Source organism: Hippocampus comes, unplaced genomic scaffold, assembly GCF_001891065.2.
Source record: "Hippocampus comes isolate QL1 unplaced genomic scaffold, H_comes_QL1_v1.1 scaffold59, whole genome shotgun sequence".
NCBI classification, from domain to species: Eukaryota; Metazoa; Chordata; class Actinopteri; order Syngnathiformes; family Syngnathidae; genus Hippocampus; species Hippocampus comes.
Window position 1 is genome coordinate 2,272,655 of NW_017805406.1, and position 24,244 is coordinate 2,296,898.

At 41.3% G+C, this 24,244-nt stretch overlaps 1 protein-coding gene across 2 annotated transcripts in view; it reads right to left on the bottom strand.

The window, feature by feature from the left end:
* Window positions 1-19,989, bottom strand: part of gabrb2b (gamma-aminobutyric acid type A receptor subunit beta2b) — a 32,074-nt gene extending 12,085 nt beyond the window's left edge. Inside the window, exons 1-4 of one of the 2 annotated variants that reach the window (XM_019873589.1) lie at window positions 19,395-19,989; window positions 19,158-19,255; window positions 18,769-18,836; window positions 4,486-4,706 (exon numbers count right to left, since the gene is read on the bottom strand). In XM_019873589.1, coding sequence (XP_019729148.1) covers window positions 4,486-4,706; window positions 18,769-18,836; window positions 19,158-19,255; window positions 19,395-19,474 — 467 coding nt within the window. In that variant the 5' untranslated portion in view covers window positions 19,475-19,989. The remainder of the gene's footprint in view (window positions 1-4,485; window positions 4,707-18,768; window positions 18,837-19,157; window positions 19,256-19,394) is intronic. The other variant, XM_019873590.1, reaches the window with a different exon arrangement.
* Between the last annotated feature and the right edge of the window lie 4,255 nt (window positions 19,990-24,244).

Sequence of the window (24,244 nt, forward strand, 5' to 3'; positions counted from 1 at the left end):
TTCACGACAGGAGGTCCTCGGGTTATGATGGTTTTGAAATAAGACATTTGGAAGTTTTGAACAGCTGGTACATGGCACGAGGAGGCACGCCGAGTTGCCGCTGTACTCACTGTTTTAATAGTTTTGGATATGGCCTCGGGGTGTTTTTCATATACACTAATTAGAACCTTACTGGCATGTTAGTGGTCGACTGTGGCGCATTTCAACTTCAAACTACATTTGGAGTCATTTTATTTTCTCACCGCTTCGTTTCACACTGAAATAAAGGATTTGCTATTTTAGTTCAAGAACTGTGTCAAGTTTTACGTTGGGGAATCTTAATCACCAATCGCATGATCTCAGGCAGACATTGTGAGGAAGGCCAAATTGAATTTTGGATGAAGAATTTCCAAAGGCACACTCCAAAATGGTGTCGAAAGGCCTGCGTGCCAACTAACAGATACATGCAGGCTTTTTTGTAGCGTAAACCCAATCCTTGATAAATAAATGATGTTTGGTCATGACAAGGTTGGATGGATTGAGGATGGAGTCTCTTGTCTTCATCAGCATTTCTTCCACCTGTGTGGATTTGCTGCTCGTGGTGAGTCCGCCAAGCATTTAACCGAGGAGTAAATTGCTGCTTACTTTCTGCCAAATCTCTGATCTTGTGTGTGTGTGTGTGTGTGTGTGTGTGTGTGTGTGTGTGTGTGTGTGTGTGTGTGTGTGTGTGTGTGTGTAGCGAGAGAGAGAGTCAGCGGTGTAAGAACTGAGTGCAAAGAGCCTCTGGCTGAGTCCTTGGGAAGGCAGCCCAGGTAATGTAAAGGTTATCGTTGTGTAAATATGTACAAGGTGCGGTGGTGCGGTGATGATGTCACTTGTTGGATCCACATTTGTATGATTCGCCATGATGCAGAAATAGAGTGACAGCAAGTAGTGAGTAATTGATGTCTCCCAATATGTTTTATGATTGTCCATATCACAAAGCATAATGCCAAATAAATAATAAATCTGGCTTTCAGTTATTTGCTTTTGAAAAAAAAATGCCCCACAAGTGTGGATTGTTCATGAACAGTCGGCAAAGACACTGCGTCTCTTCCGCTAACAACCCAGGCTAAACCTGGCTCCTCTCGGATGCATCACTTCTACAATATTTAATTTTCAGTTAAGCCCCCCTTTTTTTTTTAAAGAGAACTTTGACACCATGTACTCCTTTCCTAATAACCATGGCTTTGGCGGCACCTTGTGGTATTTTAGGGTATCACAGACACAGACAAAGTTACTGGAGGTGGATTTGTGAATAGAGAATCAAAAATAGGCTGGCTGCTAGTCGTCATTTTCACAGATAGATGATTTAAGTTCTTGGTTCCCTGCCTACATTATCAAGACGCATATTTAAACTGGGCACCACGGGAGAGAAAAAAAATTGAATTGGGTCGCTGGTAGTATAAATCCAGCCCTGGAATGATGTATAATATTCCGGCCTGTGCTTGCTTGCTGACCGCCTGAAGACGTCACCACCATCCACACCAACTGAGCGCCATATGTTGTAACAGCATGGTGGCCCTCAGTTCCAGGGTCAAGTCACGGTCAAGTCGCCACACACGCTTCAGGCCAGTTTTAACATCCGGGCCAAGTAACATTTTACACACGCAAAGTTAAGACTGAACAAATAGTCTTCCTAAAACCACCACGCCTGCTTTGTCTTGTACGTGGCTCTCTGACAAATCCATATCTTAACCTGTAATTGTTTGGAAAAGGGAAATATTGTCTTGTGACATCCTAGTACCGATTTATTTATTTATTTATTTTTAGGTGTCATGAAGTAAAATATCAGTTCTAACAAATACATACTAAAACATGGAATTCCGAACATTGAGTGTATAGAATGTTAACAGTGTAGTTTTCGTAGTTAGGTGGCCAGCCCTATATGAAGTGCAAGAATCACACGATGGATCGTACACAATCCGACGGATGGTCAAGATGCATTATTGATCAAGTTGCAAAACACTTTGGTCCTGTCATTTATTCATCATAAGCTGTGGTTGCGCCTCTGAGCTCCGCGGATGCAATTTGAGTGTAAATGAATGTCCTTTCATCTCGACTGGATTGCTCATAAATTGTTCAGAAACGAAAGATGAAGCACACACCTCATTAGGCGGAACAACTTGATCTTTCCTGTGAAGCTCATCCTCACGATTACCTTCTTCGTTCTTGCGACTGCTACCAGCGTCAAAGGCTTTGGACTTGCTACACGTAATTTAGATCACATTTCTCCAGCGTCTTCAAAATAGGGCAAATAAATAAGTCCGTTGGGGAGTGTAATGTAAGATGACACATCCAATTACCTTTCCGTCGAGAAGTCGCAATATGAAAAATCACACCACAAATTGCATCTGACCATTTACGTGTGGAACACCATTGTCAACGCCAAGTCTTGACGTCTGTGCTTTATTTTTATTTTATTTCACTTGAACATGATTAGCAGTCACTGTCATGTAAAATCGAAGTTAGCTTCTGTTATTATTAAATCCCTCCTTCGATCAAAAAACATTTTTATTTGCTCTCTAAGCCTGGAAAAAAACAAACCAAAAAAAAACACATCTCATTGACATTTACTGTCAAGCAAGTGTAAAAAGTAATATCCAATATTGACAATTGTTATTATGATCATTATCCCAGCCAAAGGTTGTCTTGTAATATTTTTAATATGCTTTGTTTTTGTTTTGTTTTTGTAGTTGGTCTTATTTTTCATTTGAATTAATTGATTTGGCCTTTAGCGTAATCTGACAGATTTTTTGACAACATTAAATGTGATTACGCGCAAACCCCCAAATGATTGCTGCTGTTCTTTGTGCACGCCAGCTTCGGCTTGGGGTGCCAAGCAAAGCCACCTAACAAAGCTCTTATCCTGTGAGAAGTGCCAAATAGACTCCTACTCAACAAAGCCTTTCCGCCGCCATCAAGTGCTTTATTTCATCGCCTTACAGCCTTGCCGCCCATTCACAGTTGACAAATAAGCGCATTGGAAAGTACACATTTGCTAGTATTGTATTTAAATTCAAGTAACTGTACTTTGTTATCATGCAGTAATGATGATGATGATGATTTTCTCTCGGAGCTTTACGACCACTGTCCATTTACCATTAACGGGGCAATTTATTGAATAGTAGTCAATAATATTTAGGATGAGAGGTTTGATTGCAATGTACAATATCTGCATGCGCTGCCTGGTTGTGATAAGAACAACTCGCTGAACTCCTGACCCAATTCTGGCCATTCTACTTACATGATATTGAGTGTCAAGCGTGATGGATTTCTTCCCCCAATTTCATGCTAATCCCCCCCCCCCATCTCCCCAATCCAAAGTAATATTTTGCGCTGACTTTTGTCGCAACTTCCGCTCTTCACGGCCAAGCAAATCCCAGCCATTTTGGATATTTCATTTGCATATTGGATTCAGCTGATACAGTAGGTCATGCGCTTTAACTCAAAGGACACAACAAAACACAGGGATGAGTTGTCGTTCAGCCTAATCGGACTCTCACAATCCGCTGGGCGACCTCCTCAACATGAATTCCAGTCTCCCTCAGCAGCACCGAAACGTTGCCATAACAGCCATTAAGACCGTACGGTTTTCAATAAGCTTTTTTTATAGCGTATGGGCATCTGAGGCCTATTTTGCGAAAGGAACTGATGAGACATCAGCGTGGTTGCAAAGTGCAACGTCAACGGTAAGATTGAAAGTCAGTCAGCTGGCTCAATTGTTTTGTAGTGGTTGACGCCCAGATGAAGTTTGGAATGCGATTTCCGCGCGTTGAAAGAATTCTAATTCGAACGCGGGTAGAGCAGCATCAGCAGAGTCATTAAAACCCGTAAGCAGTTATGAGAACTTCATCTGAACACCGTAATACGGTGAGTAATTGGCATTTAAGAGTCGTTGTTTAATTGTGCTTTAATTAAGTCGCCGCATCTTTGTTTTATGACTTTGAAAATACTGCACAGTTCATTTTCCAAGTGGTGTGCCACATGGCGCGGCATTCTCTGGATCACTCAGTCTGTTACTCCACTTATAGAATTGCTTGGATGAAATAAATCAATAAAAACTTTAAATAAGACGAAATTCAAAGCTTTGGTACTGCGCAACAGATTTCACAGTAGTTCTGAAAAGACTGGACTGCCTTCGAAAGGATGTGAGATTGGTCATTGGGAAGTAAAGTCATTTAAATTCAGGTTTGACCTAAAGCTTGGTCTGGTCATCAGGCTTTCCGCAATCTTTTATTAAGACTTCACAAGCGAATAAATGATTTGAAGAAGCAGTCAGTTAGTGATGCTTCCTGGATGAAGAGCCACCGTCGGGTTTCGTGATCAGCCCGATCTTATTAGCTTTGGGGCAACATTGCATCTCATGTCAATAACTTTGCTCATCCGTGTCTGATGAGAAAATTACCGGACGAGAGAACCTGTCGACTCGTTGATATCAAACTACCAAGAGAGAACGGAGCTCACCTCAGACCGTAGAGCACAGTGCCATCCGGGTGCAGTCGGATCATTCTGTTTTTTACAGTGACACCGTGGACGAAAGACTTCTTGTCGTTGAGGAAGTAAGTGTCAGGCACCCACAGCTGGTCAGCCACGCGGTTATCTAAGGTCAGGTTGAGGGGAATCTCCGAATAGGACAAGCGCTTATCTCGCCAGGCCTGCTGGAAGTACATCGTCAGTGTGTAGTCCTGGAAGCGAAGGAACAAAGGAGGGTGGATAAAAAAGTGGTAAAATGAAATGAAGTATGGATGTTGGAATAAAGAGAGATGAGAGAGGGTTACTCTTAAAAGCCAGCGTTTTACGCGGTTGCTCTGTGATACTTTTACATGGCCGGCTTTCATTTTAGAGCCACGCTGGCCTTCAATATTAGATGAAGCCCGCTTCAAATGCAAGCCTAACAGCACAAGTACAAAGTAAAAGAACTGTCAGAACAAGGCTGAAGGATGTGGCTCCTCGTCATGGCGATGTGAGCTTGAGAAGACACGATGAAATGTGCCTTATTGTAGCTACACTCGTAGTTTATTCTGTTTCCATTATTTCTTTAGTGGAAAATTAATTTGTCATCCAATCCGAGGTTGAGATGCCTCCTGGAATGATTTGTGTACGAGGTTACGAGGGTCCACAGTTCTTGTCATGATTGAAAGAATCCTGTCAAATCACATTCACTTGAGAGAATACATCAGCCTATATCGAGACAGACATGTCAAATACATGCACAGTAAGTGTTACATACAAGACTGCCTGTCTGTTTGCTTCATGTAGTACCTTATAATATTATAAGACATGTTCCATATGCCACACAAAAGCTAGTGCGATACATGACAATACAAATCACATATTGTCAAAATAAATCCGATTTGGAAACGTTTCAAGGAATGCTAAGGTTATTTGGCTTCAGTGCGACGCATTAATTCACCGCTGGAACGGAATAATGTCCAACAAGTAGCAGGAGGAACATTTGGTCCCTTAGCCTTCACTGACCTCACTTAATCAAAGGACTTACAGGTTTAATTTGTTGCGTGGCCACTCTCACAACTCAAAGCACTCATGCCACAAATCATCTCTCTCCATTAAAATGAATGGAAACACCATTAATCCGTTCCAGTGCCTTACAAAACATTGTTTAATGTGTTGCTTTTCATATTCAAAATAGTATTCTACAGGATTGAAACCCACGCGACTTATTTTAAAGGCCCTTGAAAGAGTTTACCCATGACAGCATAGAAGCTGAAGTCTGAGTGGACCAAAAAAATTCAAACAAGTGCACTGCAAGCAAGACTATGAAATGGAGAAGAGCGTGTTGGGAGTAATAATTTTTACAGTGCTTCTTATAATGTTTTAGGCCTTGTTGGACTTAGCCCACCCTCTTTCTGAGTGATTCTGGAGTTTTATCAGAATAGATTATCCATTATCTAAAGTTTCTGGAGAGACATACACACCAAGCTGAAACTTGTTAATAATTCACAAACAAACAGAGAAATTCCTTTTTCATCTGCTGTGAAATTCCGTCACGATAAATCTAGGACACAGTCAGCCCCCACAATCATTCAGGAAAAAGCAACTTTTTAACAACTCTTACATAAACTTCCTTTCTCAGGGAACTTTTGTTCTGTTGTTGCCATGACTGACATATCCACTTCCTGGCAAAGAAACTTGAACATGCATTTTTGAACATGCCTGGTAGATACAAATGCGATATTCCGCAGCACCTTTGGGACCCGCATATTGCCTGGAGGAGTTTGGGTGGCAGAAGCATTTTTTTAGTTTTTTTAATCCATTTCTAATTTGACACATTTTGTCATACTTGTCATACCTTATGTAAAACCTTGCACTCAAAATTACAAGTTACGTTGCATGGTAGCATTTGGCAGTGTAATTAAAACAATTCACAGTTAAAAACTTGATGCCGGCTGTGTCACTGGACTATAAACTATTTTTCTTTTTATTGTTCCCACTCACAGCAACTTTTCAGCGTCACGTGCTGCTTTCGCAACACTTCCATTTCCAGTCGTCGGTTATGTAACAGCTCACACTGGCATGCTGTGGATTGCAGCCCGCGTGGGTGATGAGGAGATGCTGTTTACCCCAAAGTGATTTCTAATGAGGTACTCTGTACCTTCCAATTCAGTCCATCTCAAGTGTTTACTGACGCATGCGCATAATTGGTATGTAAAATGGATTCATCGCCGATTCTATTTTCAAAATCAATTCATATTTCGCAAAGGCAACATTCATCACAGTACTACGTTTACACTCAAACAGTTTTTTTCTCCTCCTATATTTAAGTGTAGAAAATTGGCAGTTTTTTTTTTCATCCGTTTTATTCATCTGCTGGATATGGAAGCTGCTGCAGTGAAATTTCAAATGAAAATGTTTTGCATAATTCCGCAAATTAATTATGTGACCCACATTGAAACATAACCGCTTGTCTACTGATTCCTTTCTGCACTAAATTCGAGCAAATCACGTGATAATAGACTCCGCAGAGACCATTCTGCCTTTCAGTCTTAGAACTCCAAGGCTTTATCTGAAGACATTCTGCAGAACGCACAATCCCACCCACCACTTCCAGGCCACTTTTTACATCTGCATTCATCTCAAATAGACAACTGACAATCACTGTGGAGTAGAGTGGGTGCTGCCGAAGTGCGGCAGGGTTTCGACAGCCTTTTCTTGCAGGCTTATCTACTTGAGGAAGTTTTGGCTGGCTTTGTAGGACGGGCTCTGTGGAGGTGACACTGTGGCTTTGCCAAACTTTCCTAAAAGGCGACTATTGTGTGCCTCGTCTCGCTGTGGGAGGAGGAGGCTGGAAATTAGCAGCGCGACTGCAGTGACAGTGTGCGGCGCGCGAGTGAGGCTGTCATCATAACAGTTGTAATGAGCATCACGACATAAACGGTGCAAGCAGAGAGTGGGAGCGGGATGCAAAGCAAAAAGAAAGCAACAGTGATGCAGCAAGAATGAGAGGAATTTATGAACATGCCACGGCTCTGAGCTGTCAGGCTATGGCAATTCTAAGTAATCCTGATATTCTTTATGCTATAAATGGACTATATCTACATTTCAAAAAAAAATCAATTTCAAAGAATCCGTCATTGTAAGTTCCACAGCATTGCTCCAATGGAACGTACACACATGTCTTGGGCGTGGTAAATCACATGAAGCGTCATGTGTCAGTTAGTGAGTTTTGGAGACACGCAACACATTCTATGCGGCGAGCTAACGTCACAACGTAGATTGACAGAGCTGCTCGGGATCATGTCACGTTGTAGCAGTCACTTGTTGCTAGGCAGAATACTGTATGTGGGACACATTCAGGGGTGACATAAGGGAGGTATAGTCATGGCGAATTCACGGGGCCATGACTGACGCTGGCCCGAGAAAATAACATTTTACCATGCAAGCAGTGGCACCCAAATTGACAGTTTTTCACAAGTTCCCAGGAGACACATTTTTGCCTCTAGCCACAAGGGGAAAAAAAAATAAGTTTCACATGCCAGTCCCAATTTTTGTGCTTTGTCTTAGAGGCACAAGTCAGAATGTTTCGCCCAGTACAAAGGCAAATAAAAAAAAGTAATCAGGATCACAGTCAGACTTTGATCGGTCGTCGGTTTATGATAGTACCAAACACATATAAACCCCAGTTCGAATGAAGTGGGGACATTGTAAAAAAAATGGAGATTAAAAACTGAACGCAGTGATTTGATCAACCGATAAACGTGCAAGCATCGTCGCAGGGAAATCCTGGACTGAATTTCCAGTAAATAAGGATACGATTTGAAAAATTGGATTTGATTTAATTTGGTGGAACAGATCGAAGAACGACAACAATAGCGACAATGAAGTGAAGAAAATCCAGATATTTCTGATCATATTTAAGTGACTAATAGTCCATCCTTCACATTCTTGACCTTTTGAAACTGCTTTGAGTCGGCTCTGTGTGCAATCCAGGGTCTGCATTCCAGGCGCTCTGGTCTGTGCCACTGAAATTGAGGTTGCAGAGAAAACACAAACTGGCAAGCGGCTTCCTTGAAGCTCATATTTAAGAGAAGAATGATGGATTAGGTGTATGTTTGTTTGATGTCATTTTTATGCCCAATTTATGTTGAACATATGGTAAAAAAAAAAAAAAATTGAAGCCTAACGATGCCATGAAAGTAACGGATTCCATCTGAACACTCTGACCTCCTCCAACCTTGTGATGATCCAAGTGGCCCCCACTAACCCTTCAATTCTGATCCCTGCCCCCTGCGCCACATGGCGTCCCTCGCATTGGGAACAATCCCAAGAATTAATATTCAAGTTATTCACAGGATATGGGATGTGGTTTTTTTTTTTTTCGGTCCTCCCTCTAAGCCTTACACTGTTTCATTTGGCCTCATTTCTCCTGATTTCCCCCACCCAGGGAAAAAACACAATAAGTCCCTCCAAACGACACGACGAAATACAACGTTTGGCAATTTTCTGACATGCCGCCAATGCAGTTATTCTTGAATCTGTCCAGAGCGTTCATTCATTACCTCGTCGCGTTGCACTCATTTAGTTCTTTTCACGCGCAAGTGGCTGCCTTTTCTGGCAAACTCTTCTCGTGCCAAACATTTGCTCACTTATTTATATATGAAGTGACTCATGATTAAGAAACAGCATTCAGGCTTTGGAACAAGAAGAGGTCTTTGCAAAGAGATCAGATAAAAGCTATGAATCGCGTTTTAAAGTCTTTTCAAAAAAAAAAGTATCCCAGTCTCACTCAACTCTTTAAGGCCGATTTCTTCCATTTTAAGATCTCCCATAACAATGAAGGATTCCTGACCCTGAATTGAGAGCTTCGCTGGCTTAAATTGGCCATCGGTGACCGGCGAAGATGACCCGTGCCCTTTTAAGCTGATTGAAAGCTGATTGTGTAAGAAGAAAAAAAAAAACTACTTTGGCGAAAGGAGAGGCGAATGATCAAATAGACGGGAAAGAGAAATGTTCGAGCTGATATTGGAACTTGCGTGAAAAGAGAATTTGTTTTGATGTGAGGAGCAGCAGCTTCTGCGAGGAGACATGGCCAAAGCGAGGAGGACCTTTTAGGTTGCATATTTCTGCCTTCCTCCGACCCTTGAAGCCTGTTTTCCATTTGAGAGGTACGGAATAGAGCAGTGGGCTTGTTAAGGAGGGATGAAGGGGTAAATGAAAGCCGTCTAAAAGCTCAGCGGAGCGGCGATGCAAATTGCTTTTATTCTTCACAGCTTGCCACTTCCACGATTTGATTTCGGCACCGGCGGTGACCTTCCTCTGATGGTTTCTTTTGCCGCTTTTATCCCTTTAACCCCCACCAACCCCCATTTTCTCCTTGCTTTATTTATTTCCGCATGTCCCATTTTTCCACCATTTCTGTTAAAGAGTGGAGTCCATCCATCTTAATCTCTTTGTACGCTTTGGGGAAGGTATCATGCGAGTGTGAGCACACGTGGGATAGTTGTGTGTCATTCGGTTTCTTTGCTCACCAAGAGCTGCTAGAAGCATAAAAAAATGTCATCCACACGAACTGGTAACAAAAGTGGAGAAAACATTTGGATTTGTAATGGATTTGTCCATTTGTTTGTTATATTAGCAGGCTACTTCTGATGTAGATTGACAAATGTGTTGGGCCATCACGGTTCTTGAGGGTAAATCAATTCAAACATTCCTGTTCCAGCACCTTTTTTCCAAATCCATACGAAAATCCTTTTACTCGGAAATTGGGTTTCTATTTGTCAATTTTGACTATTGTCAACTTTTGGCCCGGACTATTTTTCTACTGTAGAGCGTTAGCACTCATTTTTTGCTAACCAGAATGGAACTTCTCTCAAAAACTTTTTTTTTTTTTTTTTTTTTTAACTGAACTAGGTCATTTCTATGCGAGCATACCCTTAGGTGACCTTGAAGAGTCCGTGAAAACAAAATCCCATTCCATGACCTTGAAGATGTGGACGACGCTTCCCTTTTCGCATATCGTCTGCATTCCCTTGTATTTTCCCGAAGCTGCTGGAGCGAAATGTGATCTCACCGCCCCCTCAGCCAATGCTACGCTATCATCCATCGACTTCAGTGTCTTGAAAAAGCCCTCCAACAACAACAAGCAGCTTTCAATTTCCTGTCCCACACTGTCCTCTTGCCGCCAGCGACAGGCTATGAGGAGCCTGGCAGAGGGCACAGCTTCTCCAAAGAGGCCTAATAATAAACATGGCAGCCCCCGCCGAGCTGAGTGACATATATTCCCCCGTCTCCCAGCAGCTGAATAAGGACTCCTTAATATTCAAGCGTCGTAGCTGGAACAGCTTGGGCGCTGCATGGAGTCAGTCTGAAGCACGTGCGCGCTCGCGCACGCACACACACACACACACACACACACACACACACACACACACACACACACACACACACAAACACACACAGACTTCTGCAGGGTTTTCATTTATCCCCATTTCTTCCAGCATGAAGAATTACACTGTTGTATCAGCAAAACCAATCAAGTTGAGTTGGACGCAGTTAACATTGAGACAGAGCGAAAACAAATTTAGGAATACATAAACTGGGATTGAATTTGGGTGCTAAAGCACCACCGCCCCCCAAAATAGTTTAGAAACGCCCGTTTAAGAGACAGATTTTATTCGAGAGGAGCAAGAAAAAAAAACTGCTGCATCATAGCGGCGGTTGAGGCTTGTTAGTGCAAATAAATTTGACGATTTTTGCGTGTGATTACCGAATCGATTTTCTCTCAGGATATGACCTTCAGCTTTGAGACACACAGAAATGTTCTCTCCTTGCAACCATTTTCTTGACTCTTTCATCATTTACTTTAGCCCGAACATCACTTTGGAAAAAATACAATAAAATCATAACATGATGGTGAGTCAAATTTAGAGGCACTATTGTCCCCTGCCTCGACATACAATTTATTAGAGTCAATTGAGGTATCTGCAAGCCCTCTTTGTGTCCTCTCCAGAGAGGAACGGGAGAGTTAAAGGACATTGGGGGAGAGAGAGAGCGAGGACAAGGCCCACAAAGATTATTAGTGGAGGATTATTAAGCGCTCAAATATCCCGATGGAAGATGTGAAAAGAATTGACAAAGATTTGCCTCTTAGTTGTTATCGGTGACCCGAAACTTGACATCATTACTCTTAAACCTACATCAAGTGTGTTTTTCTGGACATATTTTGAGTGGAAGTCGGTGTCACTGAAGCTTTAAGGAATACACAACGCACTACGTTCACACAATGTCCAGAGACTTTGGTGGATAAATGCTAAGTAAGGAGCCGATAATCAAGCCTGTGCAATAATTTCGATCGAGACAAAATATACTGCATTATGAAAATGCAAATAAAAGCATTTACCATTTTCTACTTTACAGAAATGCACATGTTTATACTGATTTTGGGTGTGTATCTGCTTTTCTTTGCTTTTCTTTGTTATTGCGCTCTGCTCTTCTCTTTTCACGTAATGCCGCTCTAGCAAGTACCTGATCCTGATCGATCATACTAAAACATATCGCCTTGTATAATATTGTGTCTTGTTATCTTCTGTTTTATAGCGTCTTAATTTGGGTTCCAGTATGGTGTCTTGAATCATAAACTCTTATCGAGTCTTGAACTCAATTCATTTGGAATTGAGTTCAGCACAGTTTTTGAGTTCAAGATAAAGATTTGGAGGTAACGTGGAGTGAAGTTCACAATTGTACAGCTGAGGAAAGGTTTTAAAATATGTACCAAGTTCATGTTGGCATTAATACTGAATTATAGTAATCATAACCTTAGTTGAGCGAGCATCTCATGCAGTCCTGTGCATAAATTGTGGTCATTCTTACGATGCTATTTTGTTCTATTATCACTCAGAAGTTCTCAATTTCTTCAAACCTACTAAAAAAGAAGCCAGACTTTGGAATGTGTCCCACTTGCATTTACAACCCCAGCTGTGCTGACATCGGCATCTGTTTTGTCTCCCTTTCAAAGACATTGGTTGTTCTATTACTTGCTTACAGTCCAGCATAGCCTCGTAGTCTCTATTGTGAAGACCTTTACATTCGCAGTCGATACTATTTGTAATTTGTCATCACGACCTTCGTTCTCCCCCCCTCTAAGGAACTTTCACTTTCTATCGAGTGTGCGCAAACTAACCAAATAGAGCAGTAGGCCAGTGGACTCAAATGGTCAGACGGTGAACCCACTTTGATTTGTCACTGCCCAATCCGCCTCACGGGCCAAGGCGCCAACCTTATGTCATCATCAAAAACGGAGAGGAGCGTGCGGACACAGCTGATGTCGGAGATGGAGGAAAAAAAAAGACATCACTAATATGACATCATTATATTGTGCAGGTGCACCTAATGAAGAAAGAAAACTCAAAGGGGATCAAAGGTAAGAGGTGGCACGCGTTCCCGAAGCTCAATATAAACATGTCGCTTTCCAGGGTATCGCATATTTGCTCGCGCTGCATTCAACTGGTTGTACTTTCTCTGCGTTCAGAACAATGGATTTAGTGAAAGTCTACAGGGAGACGTGTAGGTAGACCTACCTGCATGAATAATGCATCAATCAAAGCTTCTTTGTGTGTGTGTGTGTGTGTGTGTGTGTGTGTGTGTGTGTGTGTGTGTGTGTGTGTGTGTGTGTGTGTGTGTATTTGCCCCTTAACCAAAAGCGGCCCTTGTGACTTCTGAAACAGATTGTTCAAGTTGTATGCAGAATATGAACATTCAAATATACTGTATTTAATTCGACTGAATATATTCAAGAATGCCATGAGGGAAACGGGAAAGGGATGCTCTGTGAATGATAGTAACCCAAAGGATAGTTGTCACTCATGGGATCGCTTCATGTGCATGCAAAAAGTTTTTTTTTTTTTTTTTTCGTTCATCACAACTAGTTTGAAAAACTAGCCAGCCTTGAGCCAGCAAATAAAGCGGTTTTGGTTTCTATCTAAGAAATAATTTCCTGTTCCGGCTATGTGCATTTTGCATTAAACGTAAGGCAAGCGCACTTTCTAGATGGAACGAACTTAAAAAAAAAAAAATTCTTCGGTGTTTAAAACGAACAATGATGATACTTGCACGAAATGACGTCTATAGAAACATACACTTCAGAGTTGTTGAGAATATTTGAACACAGCGTTACAAAAACCCGACTATGTTCCATTCACACAAGCCACGTGACCTGGAGTATACGTTATATTTTGGTCAAGAAAAATGTTGAAATCTCAAAAGTTCTTCTCCCGACTCACGGTTCGATCTCCAACTCCTTTTTACATCTCCTCACTCACTTCTCAGAGCCGTGAGAGGCGCGACAACAAAGTGTTGTCAATTCGCTGTGATAGCCTGTTGACAGAATGGCTTCAGTCTTGCTCGTATAGTGGCAGACAAGCGTGTGAGGTGTCAGTCACCGAGGCAGCTCCTGCAATGTTTCCGGCTACGAAAACAACATCTCGACTGAGGTAAGCCGATCACCAGATGAAAGTCGCGCGGCTTAGTCCCCGAAACTTCACCCCTCAGCTATGCCTTGCGTGACGAGTACCGCTCGTTTCGCGTATGAGGTAGATCCATTGGTTGCCATCGTCTTTTGCGTATAATCGAGCTTGAGTGCTTTGATGTCTTGAGGCACCGTGACTCCGCTGATGGTGATTGCAAAGGTCCACCTTGCGACCTGTTCGAAAAAGCCGCAGGCTCCAAGAACACGAAACAAACACAGCAATCTTGTCATGTTAGTTGTTTTCCCAAATACTTTCATTTTGGTCGTTTTGATTTTAATTTTCAGAATAAATTGAGGCCTAGTCTCATATTTTTATCTTGTGAGTGACAGTAAATGATGGGTGAACCAATCTGATCTTGATATTTGGACAAGGATAATGGCAACGCAATGCAGAGATTGCATGATAACAGATTTCTATTGACTTTTGGAATCTGAGATGCAATTAAAATTTTCTCGATGGATGATTTCTCGGGTGCATTTTTGTTTTTCTGAAATGCCATCGTTACAAATTACAACGCATGGTAAAATCTGCGTTGCGTAAGGCTTTATAGGCCAAACTAAGAAACAATTAGCGAAGAAAATCCCCAAAATCTGATGTGCTAGGAAGCTAGTAAAGACATTTTGAAAGTCAGTGTCAAAAAAACATTTCGGGACACATAAAGACAGATGATTAAGATTTGGTGTCGACCACCCTTTGAGATTCAAAGAGTCTGGCCTCAGCCCCTGATTGATTCATTCATTGATCACAATACTTTTGTCCCAATAGATGAATGTGAAAATTCCGAAACAACAACATTGATCAGTAATGGACCTTTAGGAGGTTGTGAGGGTTTGGTGATTCTCGCTGGTCATGATCAATGATTTGGCATCCCCATTTGAGCTGTTCTTCACACATCCTTCCTGCTCCCCGACTGTATTACGGCACCAATTCAAGTCCGAAATGAACCCCGGATGAGACATTGCTCTGTCCGTTACGTAATCCAAACATTGACTTTGCTGCAGGCCGCGAGTCGAGATGGAGGGGGTGGGGGTGAGGGGGGGTGTTAGTAAGGCCTTTGTAGGGCACACGGAGAAGGTAAACGTCCTCAGTTGACGTCCTCGGCTTCACGCGTAAGATGCCGCATATGCTAAAACGCTAACTATAGGCTAGAATTACAAGACGGCGACATAAATCCCCGCTTAAAATGCACTTACAAAGTCTCAGTATATCACATGTACTTTTCACAGCAAGACTTTCAATTTGTGTCCATTTCTATTTCCACACGACCCATTCAGTACGTGATTGTTGGATGCATTTGTTTATTTTTGTGCAACATTCCGCTCCCCTGTCAAAGAAGATGAAGTCAGTGCGGCCGACTCAATATCATTTTTAAAGCTCTCAGGTGCGGGTGAGATATTACACAGCCTGTAAGTGGCTCCACAATCTTCCCTTCCTTTTATGATCATATGGCAAGCAATAATCTCTTCTCGCCTTTCATCCAACATTCATCATAATATATCTGCGCGATATATTGTACAGGCGCCGCCCACGGCCCATCCGGGATCTCCTTCGCGGAGCTTTTCTCCAAAGAACTTCACAAGCAGCGACCAAAATAGCCATGAAAGAAGGGCATTTTGCACAATTCTCATATGTCAAAGGAGGAATATTCGAGCTTCGCGTTGAGCTGGCGGGCCACCTCCCTCGGGTTGAACGTACAACATGACATTGGTATTCAGAGAGTGTGTGTGTGTGTGTGTGTCTCTCTCTTTGGCTGCGCACCACTGAGTCATGCACAGTGAACTCTGAAGCCGCACGAGGTGCACGACCTTCCCTCCAACACTATTTGGCTTTCTGCATGGCAACTCTTTCGTGTCACCATCTCTCTCTTCTCCTCGCTCTCTGTCTGTGTCTATCTCGTCCCCTCACACACACACACACCGAGGTGATAAATGTGACCCCCGGGTCTTGCGTTCTCGTATCCATTTTCACCCTTCAAGCCTCTGAGGCCCGGGCGTGAGCCACACAGCTCCTCGTTCCATGTTTGTGGCATGTCAGGTTTTCGACACATGCAGCGTGTGATGCTTCGTGTCAGGAGTTAGTCTGAAGCACGTGAGTTTTATGTTGACTAGTTTGCAAGCTGGACACTATCTATGAGAATTAACAAAAATATTTTTCGACAGTTTTTTTTAAGTTACTTCATTATCTAAAACTAAAATTGAAATAAAAAAACATGAACAAAATAATATAAAAATGAGTACCATACTTAAAAAAAAACAACAGCTAAATGAAACTACATTTTATGTTTCAAAAAAACGAACTAAAACTGACTAATTAGAAGGAAAATACCCTTGTCATCTTTGTCACTTAATTTCTTTCAGGGTGTATTTTCAAGTTATTTATGTTGATATCACTGCGGAAGAACGTTGAGGAATCGGCAAAAATATCATTTACTTAATGAGCTTTTTATTAAATTTTTTGTGCTCTTCAAATGTACCATTTTATAAAAAAAAAAACTAAAGCTAACACTAAAACTACTAACTAAACTAAAACAAAGAAAAGAAGATAGACCAGCTCTAAAAACTAATTCAAACTAACTGAATGAAGTTAAGATCTTCCAGCGACAGGTTGACCGTGGAATATATTTAGAGGTGTCAAATTATCGCGTTAATTGCGAATAATTAATTATAGGTATATTTAGCGCGTTATGTTTTTTAATCGCGTTAATCTAAATTTTAATCTCTAACTTTATTGATTTTGTAGGTGGGTTGCCTTTTTCTAATATTCCTCTTTATGTGTTGACTTCCTGTTTGTTCTATGTTACTTATTTATAAATGTTAGTTTTCAAAATTTAATTTATTAAGCTAACAGAACAATCTCTAAGTCTTAGAAATAAGTACACAAACACCATTTTATGTTAAGCAAACCCAATTTTTATTTGTGTTGGAACTGCTTTTATTAACAGTATTAAAATGTTCATTCAAAACAAAATAGAACAACAATTTTCTTCAGCACTGTGTTTTAAGGGTCTGTTTTATTTATTATCTGAAGCAAGTTCCGTGTTCAGTACTTGTATTGCTCAGAAAAGTGTTCTTACTGTTTTTGATATGTTAACCTAAGCACTTTTTCTGGACCTGGTGTTCTCTTTTATTTTTATTTTGTAATTATTTGGAGATTTACAAAAACAATACAGTGATATTCCCCCTGGTGTTCGAAACTAAAGGTTGCAGGTAGGATTTGGGATTACAGTAGTTTCAAATACAGCAGAAAGTAAATGGCTTGGATTGCATCTGTTCAAGTCTGTTTAAAAACAATAAAATACTTTATAATAACACTTTTTTTGTGATGTGAATCTTTTGATCTGCCTCAATGCTCAATAATGTAATACATTTAAAACGAAAATAGGGGCTTTCCGAGCAATTTTTAGATTTGATTAAAATATAGATTAATTAGATCAATTACAGATAAGAATTAATCTAACCTATTTTAATCTCTTAACAGCACTAATTATATACTATTTCTGTTTTCTATAATTTCCTGTAATAAAAACTGATACAAATTCAAGGTTGAGCAACATTCCTGATTGGATTGTGGTCACCTTTAGAGGTTCCTGTTTATGCGCATGTAGCATTTCTCGACCTTAGACTTACTGTTTTTGGATGTTTTTTTTTTTTTTTTTTATTGCCTAGACAAAACTGGAGGGTCCAATAAATAGTCATTTGTGATACATTAGTGTAAAGTGTACCTTAAGAATCAGAAATTGACTCTTACTGCACCTCCAAATGAAAAGGGGTCATCTGAACCTCATCTCTGATGTAAACAAACAAACAAAATGGTGATAACTTGGCTTAGATATCTTGTATGAATTTAATTATTACGCCAATGTCATCAAAAGGCCACTTATATAATGCTTGTGTATAATGCCAGGTCGCCTTTCGCAGAACAATTCCACCTACATGTGTCACGTGTATATGTGCATGACCCCGGTCGCAAATAGACGCGGCATCGTCTGCTTTTCGCATCACGTCTCCACTCAAGCAGGCAGTCTGCATGTGCACAAACACAACAACATGAGCAAAAAGCCTTCAGGGGGGTTTTCGCTGCTGCCAAAAATATTCCACATGACATCAAAGCATGAGTCATATCACAGCTAGCGCTGAATTCATGTCACGGCAGGGGGGTATTTTCCTATTTTCAATTTTAAAAAATCAAATAAAATCAATAAGGAGAAACAAGCAAAAATAGATAGTGCAGCAAATGATCGTGATGGAAACTGCAGCACAAGCTTCATGTGTCAGCTTCCATGGAGAAACGGGTGCAGTTCCGACAAGAAATCGGTAGGGGGTGCACTTGTATGGAGCAAAATCTCTCACTTCAACTACTGTCAGTGTTTCCAGTCAAATAATAATAATGACAATAACTACAAAAATAAGCATTTATAAACCAGGTGTGACACGGAATCTAAAGTATGTTTTTAACACTTAAGACGGCACGAACATCTCGTAGACACATGGGACGAGACGGGGGAAATGTTTAGCCCTTTTTCATAATTAACATGCGTGTTGATGTCTTGATAAATATTGTCCACACAAACGAGGCATTCATCTCATGTGCACACTTTGAAGCCTTTTGACATCTCATGTCGAGACAAAAACAAGAGTGTGGGGGTTCCCCTTCCGTGGATTTGGGAGGGGATCCCCCCGCGCCTCCCCAACACGCCCCCCCCGCCCCCCCACCTTCCTGCAAGAATCCACGCAGGGATAATTAGCCAGTCTTTATGATAACTTACCATATTGACTTCTGACACCATGTCTATGCTGGCGATGTCTATATTCATGCCCACTCCCACTGGCGCACCTGGGATGAAATAATAACAATTAAAAAATAATAATAATAATTGGAAACTGTGGTGCAGCCTTTAATAAGAGATCCTATTCCCGCTTGTGTGAGATAATAGTTTTTTTTTTTACGTACAAAAAATCTGCACATTTGACCATTTGAAAAGTTGAAAGAGGGAATGCTGCAGCTGTTGTAAAAGCGCAATATAAATCAGGATGTATTGTATTGTATGCATGCACGAGTGGAGATATGTTTTTGACGTGCACATGCACATGACTTGGTTGGCATTTGCACAGCATTGCAATGCATTAGCGCACAAAGTGACAGCTCAACGTTTACCTCCGAAATCTGGCCTCAGACGAATATCATAACCTGTCAACAGCCTATCCACCGTCTCTTTAACCAAAGGCATATTGCTCGGATCGTTCACACCGACACTGTGAAGGAGCACACACACGCGCAAATTAACAGATTAAGGTGACAAAACATTTCACGGAGCGCAAAGTCTCCTGCACACTCTCTCCGCTGCTCGTCCGGCAGGAGGGAAAATAAAGGAGAGAAGTGAAGCATTCTTACCTTTGTGCGCACACCACGGCCACTACGAGGGGGAACACCCCGACACAAAACCACCATCTTCTTCTTCTTAACACCGCCATGCTCGCGTCTTTTGATGGCGTGTGTTGTTGCTGTTTCTTTTCTTTTTTTTCTTCCTCCCCAGCCTCCTTATAGACAAGACAAGACGAGCTACAACTTATTCTTGCCAGTGCGGTAATTCCAATGCCGGACGCATGCGCAGTCTGCGCTACAACGTGAAGACTGCTGATGATGATGAAGATGATGGTGGTGATGATGATGATGATGCTTGTGACAGAAGTGTAGTAGACAGACAGCCAGACGCGGGTGGAGTTTAAAGGGAGGGGGCGGGGGAGTCAACTGTCACTCGTGAGGGATCTCCCAGTGTGATGGACTGAAATTAGGTTGCAGGTTGGATTCCCATGGAAATGAGCAAGGCGTGTCTTTTTGTTTCTTGCATCACTCACGAGACATTCAGTTGTGTACGGTAACTTTTAACATCCTGTAATCACTTAAATAAGGACATCCGTTTTGATTAATGCAAACAAGATGACAGACAATAAAATTCAGCATTTTGAATGTAAACACAATGAACACCTGAATTGGTTAATCGGTTCAGTCTAATGGGACCCATTGCAAGCATTCTGACTTAACATAGATAATGCTGGCACTGTGGTGTATAATTTAGAGTGGAAGTCAAGTCAAAAAAATTATTTACAATAGGTTGTATTCATCCCCCACTAGTCTAAACACAGTATTCTAATTAATGTATGTGGAATTTAAACTACGCAGCAATACCCCCTGTTTTTATCTATCTCAGAGGGCGGCCATTTTCCTACTTGCTGTTGACTCTGACGACATCACAGTTGCTCAGGCCTTAAGTCAAAACCAATCATGGCTCAGATTGCAAAAGTAGCATAACCAAACTCAAGAAATAAATGGTGATGATGTTGAGGATCATCACTGTTTGTCTGAAAGGACTGTGTGTGATAATATTTAATCATCATCACAACAATAATAATGATGATGATGATGATAATGATGATGATCGTAACTACTTGACCTCACAGTCCGACACTTCTTTGGCAGGATTGTCATAAATTGGCTACATCATCAGTGTGTACCCATTTTCTAGGTTGGAAAAAATCCAGACAGGTTTGTCTTATTTGACTGTTCATGATTGGTTGTAGGGCAGTTTGAAAAACTTCCTGAGGACATTTTCAAAGCAATAAAAACATTTTTAAAGGCTGTAAAAGTGTGGAGGCAAGCTAGACTAGGTTTTAGACACACGCAGATTGGGGCAATTAAAAATGGGCACATTGCCTCGTCGAGAGCGGGAACAGAATACTAATTACTAAACAAGAGCAGCAGAATACTAGAGACACGCCTAAAGTTGAATCAATGCCAGCTCATTAATAACCTACCTGATAAAGTGTCCAATTTTTTGGTGCTTGGTCACTATTCTTGATGGTCAAGATGTCAGAAACAGCTCTCGTGATGCAAACTATAATAACAATAATAGTGTTCAATTAATACCTCTTTAACAGCATCAATCAAAACATTCTGAACGTTATTGCAGGCTAAATGCGCAGTGTTGTGACCGGTGTGCCTTCACATCCCGGCACCAGTGCATCGATCGCCATACATCCAGACCTGTATATGCATAGTGCATTAAGCATGTCTTAACACTGCAATAGGCACGCTGCCAATTCCGAAGTGCCTCGGGCTTTGGAGGCTGGATCCATGTAGACGAGGAGTATGTGGTGAAGCTACACTGGCTATGCACGCAAAGCTGAGCAGGATGCATGCACCACCGGGGAAAGGAAACTCCAGTCATGGAGGAAATGGTTGAAGATGCCTCAGCATTGAGCCCTTTTTTTCAGCGAGAGATGAGAGAAAGATTCCTTCAGAGGAGAAACAGCTGTAGGATTGCAAATAAATAAATAAATAAATAAATCTCCATGCCACCTGATGGTGTCACTATTTAAAATTCTCTTAACGTTGAATCTATTTCAGTGATATCCAGTATGTTATTGACAGTGCCCTTACACAAATTGGTGCAATGACAAATTGCAGGGAGTTTAGTCTTGAAGCTACAATTTTGACTTCAAATTAAAATTAAAAAATTACCCAACTTGCCAGTCAATGGAAATCACACAAATTACCCACCGACGCTGGACTTTCGCCATTTGTCAATGTTTTATTTATTTATTTTTTTATCTATAATAATGGTGACTTTTCTTTCGGGAACCACACACGCCTGCCAGATTCTGCCACAAAAGCATTTGGACGAAGAATGTCAAGATGGTCTCTGTGTGTGAATTAGGCGCCCGTTCCTTAAAAAGTCAACACACCCCTGTTTCATTGTAAAATGTTTGTGATGTAAAAAAACATGAGAGCAAGAGAAAGTATTTAAAAACGTTTCGACCATTAATGTGCCCTCAAAACTATAAAACTCAATCGAAAAAATATCTACCGGTAAATGTTTTTCCAAGACGAGAAGTAAAACTAAGTGAGATAATGATGATTAACCCCAAATAAACGTTCTAGTAGGTTTTCCTGATTTTTGAGTACTCCGCGAAAGGGATTGCTTCCCAAAATTGTCATATCTAGAGCTATAAAAAGGTTTTTAATTAGTATGTGAGGCTTTTTTTTTTTTTTTGTAGTGTGCCAGTATTCGCCTGCACATTTGTTTCCTGACTTAAATCTTGGGAAATCTGTTGTCCAAACGTGCCAAATCGACCGAGTGAAGCCATTGCATTATTTACACATTGCGGACCGGCCTCACAGGGGGAAGTGTGAAAAGAGTTACTATGCGGCACCCGGTGGATCTTCACTGTGGAGTTTACACCTGGTCTGCTTCCACCTGCCCAATGTCTGTTTGTCATCCAAGTGGGGCCGCACGCCAAGCACCACACGATCGGCACACACCTTCCCGCCGCCATTGAATGTGACTTTCAAACGACCCTCAGCCCGACATGTGAATCTATTTAACATGTTTTGGTGCGTATCATCCGTCCATCAAAGTTTAATTCAGAAAAGTTCATCTCGGGGGGGAAAAAATAAAAATCTTTTAATTACTTCCTAAATAGAGGTGAGCCCACATAATGCTTCTTGAAATCCAAAAATGCACAAAATCTGCGCGCATGGGTTACTGCAGGCAAACAAGGCCATCTGTCAGTAGAATGTGGCGGCTGATTTGAATTTCTCCGTCAAGTTTTCTGTTTTAAATCAACAGCCAGTCAAATAACAACTGGAAATCAAAAGCACCTTCCAGTTGTTTATGATACTTTGAATGCTTCATAAAAGTTGCCCATCAACATATTAAGTTAATAATAAGTGAGAGAAATGGCAAGGACTGAAGAAATCAAGATCTTCCGGAGCTCACGGACACACAAAACGCTATTTGAGGGAGGCGCTTGTTTTTCCTTCGAGCACATCATCTATATGGAAATATGGACAATACAGTAAATGACTAATAGTTACTCATTTATTTTTGACTAAATCCAAACAAAATTCTGTCTTCAAATGAAACCATTTGTTCCGTTTCCCGGCTCCATGCCGCGACCTTACATGCACGTTGACGAGCATATGCAAATGTCACCCTATTGTTGTTAAACCATGCTCACATCCATTACTCTTCCGCTCAAAGATCAATATACGCACGGCAGGCCTTTTTCCGGCATTCACTGAAGTGATGATCGGGATACTTTCATCCGCAATTACGCTCATGAATTTTTCATCGTAGATCCATAATACAGTGTGCAATGCTCACCGGCTGCTCCCCTCCCATTATTGTTCACCTGAGAAGAGAAATTAGCACATACGCTACATTTAGCTTCAAAAGAGCCCTTGATGTGTGCTGCGTTTTTTTTTTTTTTAACACTCCCCATGGTTGTTCAGAGTCTACACCTGTCCCAGGAATAATATCAGGTTTGAAGCGCTGAAGCGGGGATAAACTGGATAAAGCGAGCCTGTCAAACAACATTTGGGCCTTATCTCCTTATCTTCTCCAGAGGAGGCGCCACCTGCTTCCGCTTCAAGGTTGTCGTGCCCTTCAGGCAGCGGATTGTTTGCTACTCACCTACCTCTACTGCCATAGCGGTCTTCTCAACCACAAGTGCCGACAGGAGGGTCATCTTTGGACACAGTTGGGAAGAGGAGGAAGTAGAGGACCGCTGCGATGATTTGAGGGCGTCTGCCAAAAAGCTGCTCTTCGGGAGAGCTGGCTGGCATCTGATGTGATGATTTAGATGGCGACACATGAGGTTGTTGGCTTCTTTCGACAGTTTCCCTCCCATGTCGCTCCCTGCAGACAGCGAAGGTGAAAGGAGATATATGATGCATTGTTTTGCCCCATAATGTAAAAAAAAAAAAAAACAAAACAAAAAAAACAGTTGCTGGGTGTCATACGGAAATAAGCCAAGGATTGAAAAATGAACCTTATACAAAAACATTCATGTTATGTTCATTAAAGACCGTAAACTGTCGATAAATGTGAATGGTTGTTTGACTATATGTGCTGTGCAGTTGACTGGCAACTCATCAGCGTCCTCAGTCTGATTTTCTTGCTTTTTTTTGAACATGAGAAGGAAAACGATTGAACTCTTTTGAGCTGAGTGTGAAAAATCAGTCAAACATACTTTGAAACACAAGAAATAAAAAAAACTCATACCTGTGCGTTCAAAAACAGTGGATAATTTTTCTGACAAGTTCACACCTGCATGCTTGACCGCTTCCATTTTTTTTTTTGTTCAACTGAGTTTGGCGACAAAGTAACACAGCGTTTAAGTAGCACCACCGCGGCGCCGGCGACTTCAATTTGACATTGACCCTCTACTTTTCCATTAGCA